The 23,432-nt window shown below is 44.8% G+C and overlaps 1 protein-coding gene across 26 annotated transcripts in view; it reads left to right on the top strand.

Annotated features, from left to right (window-relative positions):
• KCNMA1 (potassium calcium-activated channel subfamily M alpha 1) overlaps positions 1–23,432 on the top strand; it is a 746,603-nt gene that overhangs the window by 382,888 nt on the left and 340,283 nt on the right. For all 26 annotated transcript variants that reach the window (XM_027596063.1, XM_027596088.1, XM_027596077.1 and 23 more), the window contains exon 3: positions 4,354–4,415. In XM_027596063.1, coding sequence (XP_027451864.1) covers positions 4,354–4,415 — 62 coding nt within the window. The remainder of the gene's footprint in view (positions 1–4,353; positions 4,416–23,432) is intronic.

Here is a 23,432-nt window from a genome sequence, read left to right as displayed (position 1 = left end):
AATAGAGGTGCCCAGCTTCCCTGTCCCCCCAGCTGGCCATTCTCTGGTTCCAGGGCAGGATGAGGGCATCTCTGTTTTTTAAGAAGTGCCACTCAAGTGATGGGATTGTGGGGGGAGCTGCCTTTCTGAGCCTCTGCTCCAATCAGTGTCTGGAGGCCCTCACAGACTCGTGACTTGTGTCTGTTGAAAGCACTTGGGTCGAACTCAAAAGCTTGAAACCAGTTTCTAGAACAGGCAGCGTGTCTAAGAGCCCACCTTCCTGATTCATTCATTCTGTGTTCATCTCACTGGGACTGTCCTTTCCTTGAAGATCTTCAGTGACCTAATGGGGGATATTCTGTTCTTTGCCATTTTGCTTCCCATTTTTATGAACTTTCTGAGATGTTTGAGAGATCTTCAGGGCCTGCTGGAATGTCCATCATGAAAATATCTGTGGATCTCCCCCTCTCTGTTCTCCACTTACCGTCAGGCTCCTGGTGCCAAGTGTTATGGACAGAGTTGTTTGTTTGTTTTAATGCAGTGTGTGTGTCTGTGGGTCTGTGTTCCTGGCATTCTTCTGTGCAAATGCATGTTGTGTTTGATCTTGCATTTCTGAGAACAGATAACTCAAGAGTACCCTTGTCTCAATGACATGAATCAAATCACTTTTGTTAGTATCTGGCACCTCTGTAAATATCGCTCGGTACTTGGTATCACCACATAGCTTGTAGGTATTTTCAGTCAAGCTAAGAATATGGCAGTTCACACCGTCCCAGGTAGCCGCAGTGATTTGGTGGTGACCCCAGCCTGTGAAAAGCTAGAAAGGCTCTGGCAGAGGTCAGCACACAGTGTGCTGCGAGAGGGAACGCTCATACTGTCCCATATGTCAGACTGTGTTTGCAAGGTCTTGTTTGCGACCGTGCTTTGTAAAGTGCTTGGTTATTGTAAGGGCTCTTCTGTGACCCCGCTGCTGGAGGGCTAGCGTTTCTGCATCCTGGGTATTCTGCTTCTCTTGGCCGCATTTTACCATGTCCCTTGGGCTTCAGTGCCTTTTATCCCTGGGACTATCAAGGCAGATGGAAGGACTCCCATTGGCTTCCCCCTTACTGAAGGAAGGAGTAGCCATTACAGGTAGGAAGAAGGGACACTTTGAGAACAAAGAGCATATTGAGACAAGAGCCTCTATGGTTCCTGCCCATCCCCAACTTCTTCTCCCATTTGTATCTCTACCTAGTCAATGCCTTATTACAGATTGACTATACCTATGCCATACAATTGAGCACTAATTGCATAACATAACATTGATTACTATGTAAGGATTACTCCACAAAGAAGTATATTTCATGACTCCAAGTAGACTTTTTCCATTTTTCCTAGGGCTTTAAGTATAGCAGATGTGAAATAAGTACTGAGATAATTATTTGGGGGTGCTCTATAACATAACCATTAGCATTTAGGCTAAAAATCTAACCATTTTGTATAGTTGGACTGAATTTTTTCATATTTAGAGAAGATTTCTCAGACAGTGGGGGATTTATCAGAGAGAGAGAGAGAAGAGATGGAGAGAGAGTGAGCACTTGCTAGTCCTTTGCCAGGGCCCCGTAGAAGATGAGTCCGTTGGATTCCTATTTTCATGGCGTAATCCAAAGGGTTGATTCATTTTGTGCAGCACCTGGATCCAGGTTGACAATGTAATCAAGCCTGACATGATAAAGAGCCATTTAGCAAGTTTAAAAAGCACATGCACAGTTGCCTTAATCCTGAGGAGCTGGTCCCCTCCCCATTGATCATTCAGCCCTGGAGGCCGGTGGGTGGAACAGTTTGGGCACCCCGTACCTCCTCAAGAGCAAGCCTTCCGGCCGAACATGGGGACCCAAGAACAGGTTCACTCATCAGGATCTTCAGCTCTTGGAGGTCATTTTCCTCTTGGATTTCTTCCCTCCCTTGCCCTGTCAGAGAGATGCTGATATTTGAGTTTGCATCTTAAGAAGCTAGCAGGAGTCCTCCCCTCCTGTCACTGGCTGATTTGCTTAAATAAGCTGCACATTATTCCCCGTCACAGAGGCCGAGTGAAGGCAGCTGGGACAAATTAGTGTCAGCTACTTCGTCTGGCCACCCAGTGCTGGGAAATCCTCACCATTGCAGGAGAGCTTAGATTCTGAGCTTGTTTCATAATGATGTAGATGCCATTTGCAAGGGTTTCTATCCTCTTTCCTCCCCTCTCCCCTGCATCCCTGCCCTCCCTTCCCTTCATTGGCCGGTATAGCCAGCTTGGACCAAAGCTCAAAACACACACACACACACACACACACACACACACACATCCCACACACACAGAGATTAGTCTTTGGTCAGCTGTTTATGAATGAAGAAGAGGTTCTTCCCCTGTGTCCTGGCCACGCCCCTTCTCTTTGCAGCATTTTGAGAATGAGGTCGGGGCCAGGATCTAACTGCTTATGTCTCAGAAATAGCAACCAGATCAAAATTAATCTTAAGCTATTTGTTTTGCTGCCTCATTCAGATAATACAGGGAAAAGCCGAGGCTTGTTTATGTTTCTGTTTGTTTTTGTGGATGACTTTGCAAAGAATGAATGAGTGAGTGTGAGGGGAGAGCCTGGGGTGAGCCTGCCAAGGGGATTAGCACCGAAGAGATGGTGATTGCCAGCAGACTGCAGTGTTACCTTGGATTCAGCTGCAGCGTGGTTTAGTTTTTAAGACAAAATGGAAGAATTAAATAAGCCCCAGTGGTATACTGTTTTACCACTTCCTTTCATAAGGCTAGTTTGTTAGGTGCTATGAGGCTGTGTCTTCCTTCCACAATGTTGGGCTGTTTGTCACTGTCACTGTTTACTGTGTGGCCGGCCGTCTGTCCAGTAGCTCCATGGGGTTCTGCAATGTTTTCAGTGAATACCGTATGCAGATTTCATTTCCCCTCCACCACTGTGGTGCACACACACAGTACAGATATGTGTGTGTGATCCTTTCTCTCTCTCTGTCTCTCTCTCTCTCACACACACACACACACACACACACACACACACACACACACACACACACACGGCTTGACCGTGCCCAGTCATTACATAAATTGGGTTTCATCTCTCTCCGCCAGCTGATGTCAGAGGGATGGCGATATGTAGAAACTCTGAGGAGACTGACACCTCTTTTCATCTAAAGTCCCTTTCAGATATTAGCGTGTCTGAAAGGTATTTGTTGGTGGTGTGTTTGGTGGTCGTGTTTACTTTTGTTTCCAATCTTCTCATCTTTCTTATTAGCATCCATTTAGTTGCCCTACTGGTCTCCTCTGTGAAAGCCTAAATAAACAAACTAGAATGGAGAGTGTCGGTGTTAGCCTCAGCTGCGACATATGCACTGGATGGGCTTCAGTGTGACAGGTGTCCTTTGGAGGATATGCCAGACTGTCTTTTATATCAGTGGTGATTAATTTTGAGTGAAGAGTGTAAAGATGAACTAGGATTCTCGTGTAGCTGGCTCTCATGTATTACTGAATTTGGCTTTCCTCACCTAAACCATTTCCAGAATACTTGAGAAGTGTTGTAACTACACAGGCACACACATGCGCACATGCACACACACACACATTTGTACAAGCAGCAAATTTGTGCTTTTCAAACTGATGGTTCTTGCCTGGAGACAGGAAGTAAATCAGGGGTTGCCTAGGACTGGGGGCAGGAGCAGGGATTAACTGTTCATGGATGTGAGGGGTCTTACAGGGATTGACGAAAATGTTCGAATCTAGATGACAGTTCCTCTGGGTGGAGGTTGCACATAATACAACCCATTGTATTACCATAAATGTTTACCTGCCCTTCCCACTGGAGAGTGCTGACTTCAGTTGCGGAGAAGCTAGACCCGGTTGATGACAGGGCAAGATGAGACCCAGCGCCACAGATACAAGAGTCTGCCCTGACCCCTGTTGGCCAGCACTGAGGTTGCTGCCCACTGCAAGGTGCGGAGGCCACATCAGGGCATCCTGTGGGGACCTCCAGGGGGCTGAGATTCCCAAGCTGGTCCCAGAAAGCAGTCGGAACCCTGCTTCCCAGCTGCTGCCGCATGTGTCAAAAAAATCGGAGGGGGAGACGAACCATGAGAGACTATGGACTCTGAGAAACAAACTGAGGATTCTAGAGGGGAGGGGGTTGGGGGGATGGGTATTAAAGAGGGCACGTTCTGCGTGGAGCACTGGGTGTTAATCGCAAACAATGAATCATGGAACACTACATCAAAAACTAATGATGTAATGTATGGTGATTAACATAACATAATAAAATAAAATTAAAAAACCCCAAAAACCAAACACAAAGCTTCCGGGTGTTGGCTCTTAAGTGATGACATATTCCTCTTCTTTTGCAGGTTGTCTTAGTCTTTGCTCTCAGCATTGGTGCACTTGTAATATACTTCATAGATTCGTCAAAGTGAGTATTCAAATACGTTGTCTTGCCCTCTTTGCTAAAACAATCATGAGCCTCTGCATTGATCAATTGATTTACTTTAACACCAAAATTTAGAAGGCTGTCAGAGGAAGGCAGGGCAACCCTGTGCTGGTTTTCTGAAGGGGAAAATAAGCTTACACAAGGAAGGTTACTTTGATTCTGCTGGCACAAGAGGGAGGGAGAGGTACCTGATGGTAAGCCTTTTTGCTGGGTATTATTTATTTTGAAATAGCTGTGTCCTGTTGAAGTATTTACACTAAAGATGTCGAGAGGTTAAGAGGGCTTTGCTATGAGTGTCCAACCACTGGGACGGTTACAAGTGTCCAGCCAACGAGGGCCTGAGCCATTCTTGCCATGGATGTAAGGTCCTCATCTCATTAGGGTTTCTGATGCTTTAATCTTATTGGAGTTCAGATTAAGAAGCATGGCTCTCTCCTTTGCCGCTATCAAGCAGAATATTCCGTGGGAGCATTGCTTGTTGGTGCTTCTCGACTTGTGAAGGTAACAGATGGGATGGAGGAGTTCATGGCGACTCCCAGAGGCGGAGGCCTACGGCCATCTAGGATTTCCTAGAGCGGACATTCATGCAGACCCCTGGGGTGCGACCTAAGTGACCTGGTACTCTAGGGTGAGCCTGAGGTGGGGTCTTGTGATAGAGTTTAAGACTTTATAGGAGGCAGAAGAGGTCACTGAGCAGAGCTGTTAGGTGGTGGCCCACTCTGCCCGGGTTCCTGCAGGTGTCACCCCAGGGTACCTCATTTGTTCCAACTATTCTACTGCAAGCTTGAGGCTGACAGCGTCTGGGAAGCTGGAGCCGAGCTGGCCTGATGCACCTTTCTGTGGTGACATGAACTTGAACTCTTTGCCTGCATTGTCCACTGTGAGAGTGTTTTCACCTCTTTAAACTCTATCCCTGGTATGGCAGCCTACTAGAGTTTGATTCCAGGAACCTGCTTTGTGTCCTTGTTGGCACAGACCCTGGTGTGCCTGAATTCTGAGCTTAGTGCTCTTTTTCTGTGGCTCAGGATGGTAGTAATTTCATGCACGCCTAAATTCTGAATTTCTCAGAGGCATCTGGTCACCATCCAAAGGATTTTGTGCAATTGGGTGCTGAGGCCAAAATGCCATGTCAGGGAAAATAAAGAAAGCATCCCTTTAATCACTGACCTCTGGGAATCAGCCAAGTCTGAGAATATCAGAGATCCTTCAGCCTGACCTCATGCACAAGGCTGGACTGCCCTCATCTGCCTCAGGTGGAGGGTCCTTTCAGAGCCCTCCAGGAGACAAGATTCTACATGCTCCCTCCATCAGCTCTTCCTGGCCAAGAAAGAGAAGGGCTGTTTAAGTCTGGAAAACTCCAACTGGTATGTCATTGAAGGTAAGCCTCTTTTAAATATCTACCCTTAATGATTCTGGATCATATTTGAATTGAACCAAAGATCTTCTAAAGCCCTGGTCTTATTTCTCCGTTCTCTTCCCAGGAGTGAGGAGTGTTCTCACGTGTCAGGGGGTGCATACCCTGTCAACTTCCATGCCAGGCTCAGGAAATGGGTTTGGGCATGTAGTATGTGTGCCCCAGACAGAGCAAACCCTTACATGGAGGTGAGTGTGGTGATTGGTTAGGAGAGATGCCTCGGCATCTTCTTTCCCTTCCCCACCCTTTCTGCCCCTCTGTATTTCTCAGAAATAAAATGCTCTTGTTAGATGGATTTGAATTGTGTCCTTTTTTACAGTGTCTACTGAGAGGTAGTCTTTTTTTCTGCAGATTCTGGTGTTCTCGGCTCTACCTGGGGATGGAAAGGAATGGAATTCCCCAAGGCAAAGAGCCCCTTCCCTGTATGCCCTGCAGCACCGCAGTGTCCTTTGGGTTTTGTTATGATTTTCCTAAGTCTTGGGAAAGCCAGCATTGGGAGCCCTCTCTGGCTGTGGTTTCTTTTATGGACTTGCAAAGAGTCTATTCCAAAGATGGGCAGTCAGTCCTATTTTCCACTTTTCTCAGCAAAAATGCCAATAATCTTGGAACCAAGCTTGTCCCCATTCTCCCTGGGGACTGTCCTAGCCTTAGTCTTGCTTCTCTGTGACTGACCTGTGTGGTTTGGCATAGCGAGACTTGGTTTATAAGAAGACCTTACGTTTATTTCTGTCAGCCCTTCCACTTCTCATTTGCAGTACTGCGTTTGGTTATAGCCATCTCCCAGGGTTCTGTCCTGCGGGCCACCTGATCAGCACAGCCAATACCAAGGAGTCTTCCGTCTTCCTGGGGGTAGTCGCGAAGCATGCTCACATTAAGTAAGGGGAAGAAGTAGAATCTGTAAAGTAGCCTTTACGGCAAGTCCATAGATTCCCAGGAATAAAAAAAGAACACATGAGACATTGTAATCAAGCAGAGTAAACAAGAGAAAATTAAATTCTATCCACATATAAGGTGCAAATGGAAAATGTGTGAGAAAGCTGAATGTAAATTCTTCAAATCCATCTTCCCATTCAAACTCTCATCGATTGGACACACTGGTGGTTTGGCTGGCCATTTGGGCATCAACTTCTCTTGGGAAGTTACACTATATTATCTCCCTGGAAAAACCTAGTATTCTTCAGACCAATTTTTGTTAGCATTTATGCCCTTCGAATATATCAGTCAAATAAATAAATCTACAGGCTTTCCCTTTGCATGAGCTTAATTGGGCAGACACTGTTGTGAGGTGGCTTGTCTCAGTGAATTTTAATCAGAGCTGGCCTCCCCAACAATGGTGGGGAAGGCTCCAGCAGCACAAGTTCAAGATGTAAGGTTCTCTGCACCCAGCCCCTTGAAGAGGCAGATTAATATATGAAATATGCTCTGGTGGTCTGCCCTGCTGGCTCAGTGTCAGGCAGGTCGATTCAGGTTGTGCGAATGGGCTGGCAGGCTGGGTGGTTTGGTTATTCCCTTTCCTTGTGGCAGCAGGTTGGGAAGACAGTTCAGATACGTGTCATAATTGGTGGCTCTCTGATCTTGTTAACCTTTCCAAGCTTATTGTACTATCAAGAGGCAGTGGGTAAGTCATTTCCAAAGAGCCTCTCCTACACATCTTTCCTTTCCTGTTGTTAGGCCAAGATAGGTCCCTGAGCAGCTCTTTTTCATTCAAGGATTTGAGGAGCCCTTCTTTGGGTCTTAATTTTCCTAGAGTGATCGCCACAGAAGAATCACTTGCGCAGCCTCGAGTGATTGCTATCTAGCTAAGACAGATTGTGCTCAGAGCTCCTGGAGTTGAAAGCCAAAGAGAATTACATTAAACTGTGTTAAAATTACGCTTCATCATCCCAGCGGTAGACTCTCTAGAAATACCCAAGCAGAGGGAGTTGTTCTTCCAAGTCTTTGGATAGACACAAGTGTCAATTCCTTACAGACACAGAGAAGCGTTAAGCCCTCCAAACACAGTAACCCCATCTCTCAAAAGATATTAAATTAGCCACACGACACAGATATTGCCCAAAAGAACTCTGTTTCTTTTTCATTCTTTTTAAAGGTGTTCTGCCCAATTTAAAGCATATGCCACTCCAGCTCCTAATTCTGATGTCTCTTGATCTCTATGCCGACCCTTTCCTCCCACACGCTCTGATACTCTGTGAAGCAAAGATTTTTTAAAAATTGTACAACCGACTCAAAAGTGCCCCAGACACCCTGTGGGTGATAATGTCACCATTGCTAGTTCCATCCCTGTCTGTTTCCTCTCTTTGACATAGGAACAGTAATTCTTCTCTAATAGATTAAAAAAAAAAAAAAAGGCCCAACGATGTCAGTGTGAGGGCAGGATTCACGGGTTGCATAATGCAGCAGTTTCTGCTGCTTCTAGAATTTCAAGAGAAAGTTGGAAAAGACAGAGGCTCCAGGCCCTGGGTATTTGCATTTTTTCCAGGGGCATTCTTGGAAAGGATGACTCACCTGTGGGGAGATATTTATTCCTTTGATTCATGTTTAAACTCAGCTACTTCTTATGCTACAGTTATGTGGATTATGAATATTTAATACTGCGTATACTGAAAATGAAGGTCAAGTCCTGCTTGCTGGTGACTTCAGTGCAGGCTCATGCTTCTGCAAGGCAAGCTACCTGCTGTTAGCCGAGTAAAGCTGAAAGGTTATACATTGTTAAAATTTTCCTTAATGACTTTATCTGCTCCAAAATTATCTGGCACACAGTGGGGGCGCCTGCTGATTTCACCAGTCTTTGCTCTTGCCTTCCCATATCAGCGATGCTGCTTTGGGAATATGGACATTAGGAAGGCGGAGGGAAGAGCAGTACAAATTTTGGAGAGCATCTCATCCAAGGGCTGGCTTCTAGGGTAATGGCAGTGTTATGATGTGAAAATGGTCCTCCCCAGGTCTTCAACGTTCATTTAACATTTTACGTATGTATTCATGGGCTCATTCATCCTTGTATTCATTCGCTCATTTGAGACCTCTACGCTGAAGATTTTCCATGCGGTAAAATTGCTTAGGGTTAGGTATGGTTAAGGAAGATTATCTTTAAGATTTGCGGTAGAAATTGACCAGATTGCTTCTATTGTCTCCAAAAATAAAACTGGTACCGTTGATATGATGGGGATACCCAGAGCTTTCGTGGAACTGGCCAATCCCCAGCGATCTTACCCGTTGAGTGTTCACACAGGTGGGCCTCTAGTCCCCCAGCCAGGAAATTCTCCTCAGAAAGGAAGAGACAGGCAGGTGGCTGGGAGAACTAACATTCACTGATCATAGACTGTGAGAGGTATGGTGCTAAGCACGTTACAATACACATCACACACGACCTCACTTAGTTCTCCCAACAACCTGATTGGGTGGGTATGACTGCCCTTCCTGCTGTGCAGGTGAGGAGGCTGAAGATGCAGCATTTGTCCCAAACCATGTAGCTCGTCCATCATGGAGTCAGGATTCGAACCCAACATGTCTAAAGGCATCTCTCTTCCAGGTGTCTCGAAGTACAATTCCAGACTGTGGAAGTGACTCCATGGGTTGAGTGAGGAGTTGCAAGAATGAGGAGTAGCTTAGCCTCCTGAGCCGACTCATCTGTCCTATTTTCTCTTTTGTTCTCCATCATCCCATTTCCTACCTTTGGGGCCACCAAGTCTGCAAGTCAGCGGTGCCTACGGGGGTCCTAGCCCAGCTTCCTCCCTAGGACACGAGACATGTGGGAGAGGTCTGTGGGACGTGAGCTATCTGATGTCTGTTTACGTCTTGGTTCATTTCGTCCTAAATTATGGTTTCTCTTTTATCTCAGTGGTATGGCAGCATTGGGTGATGGGATAGGGTCAAGTTAGCAAAGAACAAGGAAAACTGATTGTTTCTCGAGGGCTTCTCCCATTGAAGGGATTCTTTCCCAGTAGAAAGACCTTTCACTTCCCCCCACCATGCTTACCTCATTCTCTGTGCCTGTCATTTGGCACACTAAAGCAGGTAATGAGAGAGCCTCCCCCCACCCCCCCCGCTCCCGGCCTCACAGGAAGAACAGCTGGGAGCCCATGGCATAGGGACGGAAGCTCACCACCTTACTCTGTGCCCAGCTCCTTTATGGAACTTGATCTTCCTAGGTGGTGTGCTGAGAAATTCCCTACCATTCTCCGCCTTGATGTCCTTGTTGAGGAGTCACGGTGTGCATTTAACCTTTGTTGAGGAAGTCAACACAAGTCACTGTGTGTGCAAAGCATCTCCCTATTCTTTTTTTTTCCTTTTTACATACTCCCCCCAATTTTCTCTATCCCTCACTGATATTTTTATTGCCAGGCTTTGGTTTGGAAAATTATGGGTAGGGAAAGTTCAAGGGCAGGATGTTCAGAACAGCACTGCACATCTGTGAAGGGAGCACAACAGGAGAGGCAGCAGCTGTTGAAAGAATAGAATGTCAGATGGTGAAGGAGCTGGACCCACAGAGGGGTGGGGAGGGGAGGCACCCTCAGGGCAAAGAGTCTGTAAATAACTCCCAATGGGAAGTCCTTGTCCCCTTGCAGAATTTAACTTTTAATGGCCACACTAGATTCTCTGACATGGGAGCAACCCTAACTCAATTGTTCTACCTCATCTAGCTTTCCAGAATGCCTTTTTTTTTTTTTTTTTTTTTAAATCAGGTGAGTGCAAACCTGGTAGAGGAGACAGATGGAGGATGGGATATGCCTGGGGGTAAGGCCTCTTTGTCTTTCCCCCTTCCATCTGGGTAAGGTGGTCTGAGCTTCCTGCCTCATTTCTCATTGCACACCACGTGTGATAGCATCCAGAAGCATCAAGGACTGGCTCATCTTTGGCATTTCCTTGGAAAAAAACCAGGGACTATGTTAGGAGTGGGAGGGAAGACAGATCTAGACCTTCCAGGTTTGTCACAAAAGGTAACTTGAGAGAATGACATGTCAGAACTTGAAGAGACTTCAGAGTCTTCTTGGTACCCCTGTCCCCTGTGCCTCAGCATCCTCTCCTGCCACAGGAAGGTGAAGTGACCTGCTCAAGGACACCCAGCTAGCCAGGGGCGGAATGAGAGCCAGTGCAGTTCTCTTCAGTCCAGGCTCCTTTCTCCCTGATCCCTTGGGTTCATTCTACCAAATACGAAGTGAGCAAAGATGGGATGGCAAATATTACCCATTGAACAGCAAAGCAAATAGTGGTTTTTATGCCCATTTTGGAGTTTCAGGCTGTCATCATGGGGGCAACTTTAGGGCCATGGAAAAGAACAAAGATAATGCCAGGTGGGCGCTTGGGATTCCTTTGTTTCATCCCCCTGGGCAAGAGGAGCAAGAGGCTCTGAATTCCTTGATTTTGTGATCCTTTTTTTTTTTTTTTTTTTTCCTGTACTATTTCAGAGGGGGAGGTAAGAGCTCAACTGTGTTGTGGAAGGTTAACAAGACTGAATGCATTGGTTTGGCTTTGTTTGGAAATTTTTTTCCCCTGGAATTTGTTATGCCTGACTTTTGAGGACATTTTGCCCAATGGCTCATTTGTTTGCCTGTGAAAACACTATCTGATAACTATGTCTATAAATCCATATCTACTCTCCTCCCCAAAATTAGAATGAATTATTTCTTCTCTTCTCACCACTCTCCAGAATTTCAAAAGAAAACTTTGGATTATCTGACACTGTTTCAGCCCTCTTGCTTCTTTTAAAAGAAAGATTGTTTCAGTGAAAATGAAGAAAATGCATTTCCTTGAAGATTCAGTTAGTTGTTCCTGTCTTCTGCAATGAGCATGCGTTTATAAGGCAAGAGGGCTGGATTTTCTCCCTGATGCACAGCACTGGTCCTTTACCTAAAGTCACAGTCAGATGTGCATGCAGGATTGGCACGGGATCAGGGTGGGAGCCAGCTGGAGAGCAAGGTTAGCGCTCAGAATGGTTTAATCCAAACACAAGGGCAAAGCTCATGCTTAACATAACCATGCTTGTCCTGAGGTTTGGTGTAGACTATTACAGCTTTATGATAGGTTTTACAGGCTGCAGATGAGAATGGAGATGTGACCTCTGGCTTTGTTTTTATTCCCCCTGTCCTTCTTCCTGCCAGCCTGACAAATTGTAGCTTTGGGGAGACCCTGGTCAGTGATGAGTCATTTGTGGCTTAAAAATAGAATTTCTTGCAGCAAAGATGCCCTTGGGACTTTCTGATGCACATGTCACTATTCATAGAATTTGGGAGAAGGGAGTGTGTGTGTGTAGGGGACAATCCTGTCCCAACTCTAGATTGATGGGGCAGCATAGCATGGGAGGGTTGGCCACCAGTCTCATCATAACAACAGAGATGAAGCTGAGAGCCATGAACCTGTGCCCTTAAAGGTATCAGTCAGGCAAGAGATCCCTATTAAGTACTGACTGCATCTGAGACATCTGCTGGGTATGGAGTATTGAAAATACTATGTGTCAGACCTGATCTTTTTCATTAAAACTTTTAAATTATATATATTTTTGCAAAGGTCAGGAAGTCTAGCCATCATATAGGAAATAGAGAGAAAATGGGCATAAATATAGGAAAAAGACAAAGATAGGAAAAATGAGGTAACAAAACAAGATAACAAGTGAGATTTCACTAGGCAGTATATCATCACTCTCTAATATGAGCATTGCAGAGGATCTGGGCTGAAGGTAGAGAAGCCAAGGAGACAGCTGGGTCTTGGGAGTGTTTGGGCTCTGGGAAGGTTTTGAGTTGAGGAGGTAGAAAACTCCTTCTCCCCTTGATTCTAAGAATCCACAGAGGGTCCTCTCATTATGGCTTGTGCTATGTCCTCTGACTTGTATTTTCGGTGTGTGCTGAGTCCAGCAAAGCCCTACCTTGCCATGAGCTGCTGAGATAAAGGATTGAGGGTGCTTCAAGGGGTAGCATAACAGAAACACACAAGCAAACCATCCCTGGTGGTGGTAATACCTGTTCTCTAATTGCATGTGATGAAAATCTCTGGAAACTTCTCTTTGGAAATTTCCAGAAGTGGGCTGACTGAAAGGCACCCACTACACCTTTCTGAGACCAAGGTCAGGGTGTAGTGTGTTTTTCAGGGGCCTTGTCTATGAACTTGCCAATGCAGAGCATCCCAGGATGTGGTAGGGAAGAACGTTATGGCCCAAGGAGGCGGTGCTACTGACGAAATGGTCACGACATGTTTGTCTGGAGACCAGGGTTTGCCTGGAGGGTCACATGGTGCTTTTCATGGGTGTAGGTCCTTGTGCCTTCTTGGGTCCCTTTCTCTGTACAGAATATTAAAAGTTACATTTTGTGACTGCATTCATATAAAGATGAATATAATCCGGGCTGGATTTGTTATCACATATTCATTATTATTATATTTTTTTTCTTCTGATTTGAAAGAAATGAAAATTAAGGCGTTTTTGTAGGTCGCTGGAAGTCTGGTGGGCCGTAGGCACTGTATCTGCCATGCCTGATGGAAAGCTGGCCCTGTTTCCTCCCTTCCTGTCAGCCCCATCCATCTGGAAATTTTCACAGATAACAAAACAAGCCCAGAGACAGAGGCCTAATGTCCCATCCCTCTCAGTGTCATCTAATTGTTTCAGATGAGGAAATTAAAAATAAACATTCCATTTCAAACCATGTCTTTTGACTTGGCTTTGGAAAATAGGAACATCAGCAGCCCAGGCTTAAAAAAAAAGTGGCACCTGTAGATAGGTCCAGTTTTTTGTTTTTCAGAAAACCCAATAATCTTCTGATGAATTTTAGAGAGAAACATGTGCTTTGTCCATCCTTCTATCTGAAAATGAGCCTTGCCAGTTTAGGGGATATGTTTGCTGAGAGCACCACAGTGAAAAATACCATTCCCTCTAGCAATGTTGGTAAGCTCCAGGAGACGGGGGGGTGGGCAAATGTTAGGAAGGAGGAAAACAGATCTGGTTAGGACCAGACGCTTGAGGTGAGAGCTCAAGCCTCTCCTGAGGTGGCTTCCCAGCTCCGGCTGATTGTCCCCAAGCAGAGCGCAAGCCCGTGTGGCCTGATCTTCCTGTGTTTCAGAGAGAGGAGAGGAAACCAGGCTTTATGTGGAATCTCCAGTTTTAAAATACTGCCCACAGCTCCAGATCTTTGAAAGTACTCTGCAGGCCAAACAAAACACTTCTGCAGGCCAGATTTGGGCCTCCCGTCTTCAATCTTTATTCTAAACTGTCTCTCTTGCTGGTCTTGAATTAGCTCTGCTCTCTGAGTGCCAGAAAATCTTCTTAACTCTTGATTCTCCATCCCCCAGAAAGGGCCTCTTCCCTCTCCAAAGTGAGGAGTCCTTGGTCTCCAGGTGCTCTGGCTTGTTTCCCATCTAACACACTTGCAAATGCTGCTTAGGTAAGTGTCCACTTTTCTCTAGGCAAATACTGTATGTCACAGCAATAAATCACCCACAACTTACTGTAAATCCCTAAAGCTACATATCATGAACTCAACGTCATCCCTGAAAATAACATCGTTAGGACCTCATAAACATACACTCTGTTTGTTTAAGAACTGCAAGAGCTTTTTAAACATGGTTGCTAAGTCACAAGAGTGTATTTTCCAGGACATAAATGGAAGTGAACATAACCCCCTTAAATTGTCAGATTCTTTATAAGAGGCCCAAATCTGTCTGTTCTGCTGGTGTATTAACATGACCAAAACTGAGTTGATTATACTAAGCATGTGTGTTGATAAGTATTAGAGACTATCTTCTGGCTTACTTGTCTAAATGGACACATTATATGAAATGTGGTTTAATTTCTAGCACGTGTGGATATGAAAGCATGGGTTAACATAGATAAATCTTGGCTGTATTTTTTCTAAAAATTTTATTTATTTATTTGAGAGACCAAGCAAGAGAGAGAGAAAACACAAGCAGGGAGGGGTTAGAGGGAGACAGAGAAGCAGACTCTCCGCTGAGCAGGGAGCCCGATGTGGGACTTGATCCCAGAACCCTGAGCCGAAGGCAGACACTTAACCGACTGAGCCACCCAGGCGCCCCTTGGCTGTATCTTTTTTTTATCAACCTTAAAGCTTGCAGTTTGCTGAGCATTTGGTTCAACATTTACTGATGAAATTCTTATGCTGTGGCCCCTTTAAAAACAAAATCGGAAGCATCTCTGGACCTTTCTTCCTACATATGGTCCCAAGTCTGAGCTACATCTTCATTCCCTCATCTTTCACTTTTTACATGGAAACTTGGCAGCTAATGTTAAGGTAGTGTTGTTAGACTTTGCTTGAATATAGAGCTCGGATATTTTCAGAGCTACAAAAAAGATGGCCATTCCATTATGATAACTCCAATTCCAGTAGAACTGCTTCATCAGTCTGGTTTCCAAATGGAAAATACTTATACTGCTTTTCACTTACCATGATACTCTCAGGAAGAAAATGTAGGTAGGACTCCAGGGCCATTAGATGTTGGAATATACTGTAAGGCACTTGTCCTTTTTTTTTTTTTTAATTTTTAAAGATTTTTATTTATTTATTTGACAGAAAGAGAGAGACAGCGAGAGAGGGAACACAAGCAGGGGGAGTGGGAGAGGGAGAAGCAGGCTTCCCGCTGAGCAGGGAGCCCGATGCGGGGCTCGATCCCAGGACCCTGGGATTATGACCTGAGCCGAAGGCAGACGCTTCATGACCGAGCCACCCAGGTGCCCAAGGCACTTGTCCTTCTTAAAGATATTCGATCCATGTTCCTATTTATGCCCAGGCAGAGAGCCCCTGTCTCTTCCTTTGAGAGCTGGTATTTTCACCTCTCTCTCTCTCTGCCTCCCCCTACCTCCCATCCAAAAATGAACCGATGGCCCAGTTTGAGACACAGTTGATCTTGATGCCTTAGAGGGAACTTCAGGGACTGTGTATAAAGAAAGGTGAAGGACATGGATGTCATGAGATGACCCTACCTGGTACACACTTTTCCTCTAGCATCAGGAAGAAGGGTGGGGAGTGCATTAAGTATTTTGCCCTCTTCATAATAGCATGAACAGGAATGATAAGGCAAGGTCTGTAAAGAGCAGCAGTAATAATTGAGATGTGCTCCAGGCAGCCATGCAGCCTGTCAGTGCCTTGGAGCACAATCTGTTACCGGGTACTTGGTGAGCCTGGAGAGTAGACAAGGACGGGGCATTTGGTGGCTGCGTGTCTGTGGGCACTCACGTGAGGGGGCATGAATGAGTAAGAGTTGGTACCTACAGCAAGTAAAATTAGAGAAGGCAGTATGTATAGATTGCCATGTGCCGTGGTGATGGTTCCCTTGTGGGTCCCGCACCCCTTTGGAAATTTGATGAATACTGTAGGAATTTTGCTTGCCGGGGACCCTAAAGCTGGTCCACGGAGCCCAAGCTAAGGATTTCTGCTCTGTAGGGTGGGTTCATCTGCTCAAGCACTGCTGTTTCTTCTGCCATGAAGATCATGTGACAGAGGGCTGGGAAGATTAAAGAGAGACTGGGAACCCTCCCCTCCTGGTCTATAAAACACATCTAAGCGTGAGGCTCTCTGTGGCATATTTTCTCATTTTCTCATCTCGAGCAGTCATACCCCTTTCCCCCATTGCGTTTGACGTCTTGAAAATGGTGGGGCAATACTAATGAAACCAGGGAAGGGAGGCCCCTAGGCTTCCTGGCCATTGCTTTAATACTAGGCAGCACTGAAAGTGGTATGCAAGGTGAGACGAGCCCATAGGGCAGAGCCAAAGCACGCTTTGTTCTCTGCTTCTCTTCCACCCTGTGGTTTAGCACCTGTATTTAGAGGAGAATTTCCTCCCCGGGTTGTGATTCAGGATGCACATAATCCACAGCCAAAATCATTCCATCCAAGGCCCAGCTCTGGAGCACCAGGACCTGGGCAGCTTTGGGGTGCCCAAACAGATGCAAGGAGCCACCGCTTCTCCAGAAGGCTAAGTCTCTCACCTGTGGCTGCAGAGTCTCTGGGGACGCCTGTGGGCTCATCTGACCCGTCTGCAGACCAGTTTGACAGAAAACCGAAGAGCAGCTTCTGGAGAGAAGCCCTGTCTCTCCTGAATTCCCTGCTTCTTTCAAATTTCTTCCTGCCTGCACCTGTCTCCAAGCCAGCCAACTGTGACAGTTTAATTGGTGTGGGGTGGGGGGAAGCAGTCAGGGTGACTGGCGTTCCAGAAGAAGGAGACTCCCCTGAGAGGAGTGAGGGGAACCATGACAGACAGGCCTGGCAGCGCTGGGTAGGGGCAGAAGGTCAGTGACCCTTGTCTGCCAGCTTCTTCCACCCCGCGTTGCTTGGCCAGTTTTGTGGATTCATGTGTGTTGCTGCTGCCTTGTCCCTGGGGGGCAGAGAGATTGCTGGGGGGCTCTGGCCCAGAATGAGAATGGATGGAACAGAACAGCAGCCACTGCCTAAGAGCTAGGAGCAGAATCTGGAATCAGACCCTCCTGGCCTTACCCTGCTCTACCACTTCATAGTCCTTGTCCTTGGGCAACCTACTTAGCCTTCCCCAAACTGTAAGGTCTTTTTTGTGTGTGAAACGGGGTGAAAAGAGTGATGAGGGACAGCAATAATACCTACCTTGCAGCCGTGTGTGCGCACAATCAGATGGTGCCCATAGAAGGCTCTGAGTGCCATGCCCAGCATGAATGTTGCCCCCCAAATTTAGATATTTCTGTTGTCCTTTTGAGGTTTGTTTTGAAGCTTTTAATCAGGTCTTTAGAGAGACAAAATGTAAACACATTAAAATTAGGAAACAAAACAAGAATTTGCAAAGCAGTGATGTGGTTCCTTATCGAGGTGGTATGCAAGACCCGAGCTTCTTGAAGCTGCAGCTCTCGACTCAACAGTCGGGGAAAGCGGTAGAGTGGGCCACAATGAGCATTTCTAAAGGATGAGATTGAAGAGCCTTTGGTGGAAACACTGTTCCAGAAGGTCGTTGTGACTGGGTGAAAATTTGTCTCAGTTCTATCCGTAGAGCTCTGTTTACTGTATAAACGTATGTCTCACTGGCTCTTGACTTAAAATCTGTATCTTACTATGGGTTTTGTGAAAATGTAGTCTGAGCTGTGCTGGCTTTGAGTCCAGAAGAGGGCATGCTTTCCGAGCTGTACTAATTTAGGACACCTTCAGGGAGGAAGGGTCCAGGCACGGGTGGAGTTTAGATAATATGGAAGGAGGGGGAAGGACGAACAGTCCACAAGGCCACCCTTACCTTCTGACACCAATGGCAAGTTCGAAGAGCTCCCCAAACCACCCCCAGCCTTGATAATTACCTAGAAGGACCGCAAGAGTCATTAAAAGCTTTTATGTTCCAAGATGGTTTCCTTCAGGGAAAGGATACAGATTAAACTCAGCCAAGGGAAGAGGTACAAAGGGCAGATCCAGCAAAGTACCAGACATGGAGCTTCCATTGTTCTCTCCCTATGGAGTCATGGTCAGTGTTACTTTTCCAACATCCATGTGTGACAACACACTGAGAATATTGCCTATGGCGGAAGCTCACCAAGCTAGGTGGTCAGAGTTTTTTGCGGGGCTCCAACATACAAACTTGGGTGACTGTCCGTAGCGTAGGCTGACCTCGGTCTCCAGTCTTTTTGAAATTTGACAAATACCATGGGATCCAAAGTCCCCACCATATATCACATTGTTAGACTTTCTGGTGTGGTTAACCACTCCTCCCCACCCTGCCAATTGCTTTGGTACTTCCTGGCTGATGCAAGACACTCAGGCAAAGACTTTTAATCAGGCCTGACATCCAGAGACTTAGAGATTGCGTCACAGAAGCTGAGGGCCAAGGCCAGGCTTCTCTCTGGGCAAAGTTAATATCTTTACACCAGAGTCAGTGAGGGAACTATGCTGGCTGGAGGAGGGGTCTCTCCTGGAGAGGACTCAGAGTGGGTCGTTTGATCACATGCAAGAATAGCAGAGGAGAGGGAAATGCTAATTCACAAAGTCTGGTGTTTCCAGGGTCTGCTAATGTCAGCAAAATTACTGTTGAAAACAATGATTTATCCATCCCCATGTACACCCAAGCTTAATAGCTGAACAGGTGAGCCTGCAGTTGGTAAAGTAAAGCTGGGCACAGGGGACAGGAAAAGGGCCACCTGGATGCATGGTCCCCATGTGAATGAGCTGCCTGGGGCACAGCAGGCTTTTGGGTTAAGCCCATTTGCTGCCATTTCTAGGTGACCAGGACTCTTCCTGTGCCCCGTTCCTTTGCAGACCCAATGGATGGGGCTCCAGGTGTCCTTGGCAACTTTGGTAAAGAGAACACCTGTCTCCCTGCTGCAGTTTAACTACCCCCTCCCCATAAGGTTTAACTAGCCCCCCCCCCCATAAGGCCTGATGAGGTCAAAACCAGAAAACGCTGAGACCTCAAGCTGGGGATAAAATGCAGATCCGGCATGCCATCAGGCCATGCTGCCCCCTTGCCACCCGATAAATGAGACAATCCCCAGCCAGGGACAGTTTGTAATTGTGCAATCAAATTAACTTGGATTTCAGCTTAATGAAGTGCTTAATGTCCTGAATGAGGCTGAGTCCTAATATTTAGAGAAGCAAGCTGGACCCCAGGAAAGGAAAGAACAGATTTTGGTTGATAGCTGCTAGTATTAATTGTGCTTGTAAAGTCAACCTTTTTAGAAATTCATCCTTTCATGCAGGCAATCTGTTAGCACCCAGTTCTGTTATAGTTTTGCTAAGGGGTTTTCCTGCTGTGGCTCACAAACAGGACAGTGGAAAGAACATTTTACTGGAAATCTCTGCTGTACTCTATGTCCCAGGGCATATTTCTTAACTCCACAGGATCTCAGCTTTCTCAATTGAACAATAAAAAAATCTTTCTCTTTTTCTCTGAAATGCGCCCCCCCCCCCTTTTTTTTCTAGAAGTGTTTTGTTGTAGTTAAAAACTGATATTCTGGAGGCAGGTAGACCTGGTTACAAATTCTGATGCTGTCACTTACTAGCTGTGTGTCCTTGGGAAGGAATTAACCTCTCTGAGACTTAATATCCACAACTGTCAATGTGCATCATAATAATATCTGCTCCTTAGTACTGAGAACAGTAAATGAATACTCCATATAAGGCATCTAGTACAGGACATAGACTATATTGGTGTTTATTAAATCTGACGCTATGAATGTGAAATTATTTTCAGTATGAATTATACATCACTAACTTGGTACCAGTAGTTTTGATTTTTACCCTAAGCTGATGGCTTAGCTCTTGTTTAGAAAATGCCTGATGATTTGGTAATTAACTCAATAAATATTTATTGAATGGTTATTATGTGCCAGGCACTATTTTAAGCAGTAGGCACTTACCAACTGTAGTGTCAGAGGAAGACAGATAATAAACAAATCGACAAATGAATAAATAAGATAATTTCAGTTGATGATCAGTGCTGGGAAGAAAATAAAACTGGTAATGGGAAAAGCAGGGTCTCTTAACATTTTTGTGCTGAGGACTCCTTTGGCAGTCTAGTGGAGACTGTTACTCCCTTTTGAGAATATTTATAAATGCATAATGTAAAAACACTGGATGATAAGAAAACCAGTTATATTGAGATACAGTTATCAGAATATAACAAACAAACTCATGATAGAGTGTGTGGGCTTCTTTATTAGTACATTCTTATCAAGATCAAGTGCAACAGTTCTAATATGCCCCTTTAATTTTACAGTAGGATTAATGGAAATGATATTTTGAGGTATCAGCATCAATTGTAACCTTATATATAAATACCTGAGATTTTTATTGCTGACAGAGTCAGAAGTGTCATTGATACTATCCTAGATTATTGCCCACATTTATAATTAGAGAACATGCCAAATTTGAGATAGAGGTTAATGAAAGTAAAGATGTAATTTTTCTCATCTTAAGGTCAGGGAATCCCTGACTATTATCCAAGGGCCTCCTGGGAATCTGTGCCACCAGGTAAAAGCCCCTGGAATAGAGAATGACTTGTACTGGGGGTTGAGCTGTTTTACTGAGACATGAATAATGTGATTTATACTTTTAAAAAGCCATTTTGGACATATAGATTAATGGAAGGCGATTGACAGTCCAGGTATAAACCTATACATCTATGGTTGATTGATTTTTAGATAAGGGTGCCAGGTTCATTCAATGGGGAAAGAATAGCATTTTCAAAAGATGGTGTTGGGATGACAACTGGATGCGCCACGTGCAAAATAAAGAAGTTAGACCCCCTACCTCACAGTATATGCAAAATTCACTCAAAATGGATCAAAGACTTGATCAGAGCAGAAACTATTAAACCTTTAGGAGAAAACATAGAGGTAAAGTTTTGTGACATTGGATTTGGCAATTCTTAGATATGATACTAACAGCATAAGCAACAAAAGAAAAAAATACAAGAATTAGACCTTATCAAAGTCGAAAACTTTAGGTTTCCAAGGACACTAGCAAGAAATGAAAAGACAGCCTACAGAATGGGAGAAAATATATGTGTGTCATATATCTCATAAGAAACTTGTACCTGGAGTATATAAAAAAAAACCTCTTAAAACTCAGTAATGAAAATACAACCCAATTAAAAAATGAGCAAAGGATGGATATTCATGAATGCAGTCATCATCAGGAAAGTACAAATGAAAACCACAAAGAAATACTGCTTCACTCTCACTCCTATTGCTATACTAAAAAAGGCAGCTCATAACAAATGTTGGTAAGCATGAGAAAGTCAACAAATTGCAACCCTGTACATTGCTGGTGGGAATGTAAAATGGTGCAGCAGCTTTGGAAGGCAGTCTGGCAATTCCTCAAAAAGTTAATCATAGGGTTACCATAAGACACAGCTATTCTACTTCTAAGAAATACACCCAAGAGTAATGAAAACCTGAACCCAGATGTTCATGGCATCATTATTCATAACAGCCAAGGAATGGCAACAACCTAAATGCCTGTCAATGGACAGTTGGATCAAGAAAATGTGTGCATATGCATGTGTATAATGAATATTTTTCTCTGTTAAAAGCTACAATGAAATTGATAATGATGACATATGATGGAATCTTATTTGGCTATAAAAAGGAACAAAGTTTATATGCCACAACATGGATGAACCATGAAGACATTATGCCATGTGAAAGAAGCCAGTCCCAAAAGACTACGTATTATATGGCTCCATTTATATGAAATGTCTGGAATAGGCAATACAGAGAGACAGAGAATAGATGAGTGCTTGCTTCAGATTTGCAGGAGTGGGAAGATGGAGGATGGTGGCTAAAAGGTGCAGGCTTTCTTTCTAAGAAATATTCTAGAGTTTACTTTGGTGATGGTAACACAACTTTATGAATATACTAAATACCATTGAGTTGTGTCCTTTAATTGGGTGGATTATATGGTATATGAGTCATAACTCAATAAAGCTGTTACCAAAAAAAAAAAGAAAGTCATTCTGATGTGATGTGGAGAGCAGAGTGTGGGGCACAGGATTAAAGGAAGGAAGTATTTGAGAGCTGTTTCATTAGTCCAATTGAGAGAATGACGCCTTGGGCTGGGAGGGAGGCAGTGGAGGTGGTGAGTGCATGCTGGAGGTATCACAGACAGTGCCGTTCAGTTGCAAAGAGAGAAAAATGAAGAGTGACTTCTGGGTTGCTGACTTAATAACTGGTATTTTCTTCCTAGAAGACCTGAGGCTTAGTTACAAGCTATAGAAACGTTGAGAGGATACCTAAACACTACAAACTCTTTGAAGAGCTGGATCTCACCGTGTCATCATTATCAATTTCATTGTAGCTTTTAACAGAGAAAAATATTCATTATACACATGCATATGCACACATGCTCACCACGTCTTCACACGCCCTCTCACCTATGCAGAGAAAGAATGTAAAAACCACATGCTTTGGAAAGCCAAGCCAGGGGAGAGAGAATGAACCCCCAGCCTCATCACTTCTCATACCGATGCTAAATTTGTTCAGTGGAAAGGGATCTGTCATCAGAGCAAGTAGGAAAGAATCTATTCAAGAATTTATGTATCTTAAACATGTCCATCAAGCATAATTTTCTCCCTATCACATGTACAAATAGTGAAGGAGAGGAAAATGTCATTTCAGCGCCTGGGGTATTATAGGATTTTGATAATGTTAGCAAAATAATAAATAAAATAACCACGACTGCTTCAGTCACCTGGTCCCAACTGAAGCCCAAGCTAAGTAAATTGTCAGTACAGGCATGTTAAAATCCTTGTTACTTAAGGTCCTTCTCTGGAGACAGCGTGGCTTCAGTAATGAACGAGCTCTGGAAATTAAAGAAGTAATCAGATTGTTAATTGAGATTATTCGCTTCACCTCAAGCAGAAGTAAATGGAACAGACTCCTCCTGAACATGTACATCGCTCTGTTGTAGGGGAGCCAAGGGTTTTCCATGATGCTGAGTCCTTCATGGCTCATGTTCACATAGAAACAGAAGGCATTTTCCCTGGTTGGAGGGAGTTTGGAGGAAGATGTCCCAGGAACCTTAGCCTTGAGCCAGAGAGGCAGGAGTTGATATGCATTCAGTTTTGCTTGAGGAAGATATATTTCCCTCAATATTTTTTTCCCTCTTCTTCCAGGGCCCCTCGGGAGCTGGGATGTCCAGCCCCAT

The sequence above is a fragment of the Zalophus californianus genome, chromosome 15 (assembly GCF_009762305.2).
Source record: "Zalophus californianus isolate mZalCal1 chromosome 15, mZalCal1.pri.v2, whole genome shotgun sequence".
Lineage (NCBI taxonomy): Eukaryota > Metazoa > Chordata > Mammalia > Carnivora > Otariidae > Zalophus > Zalophus californianus.
This window is presented reverse-complemented; position numbering and strand designations above follow the sequence as displayed.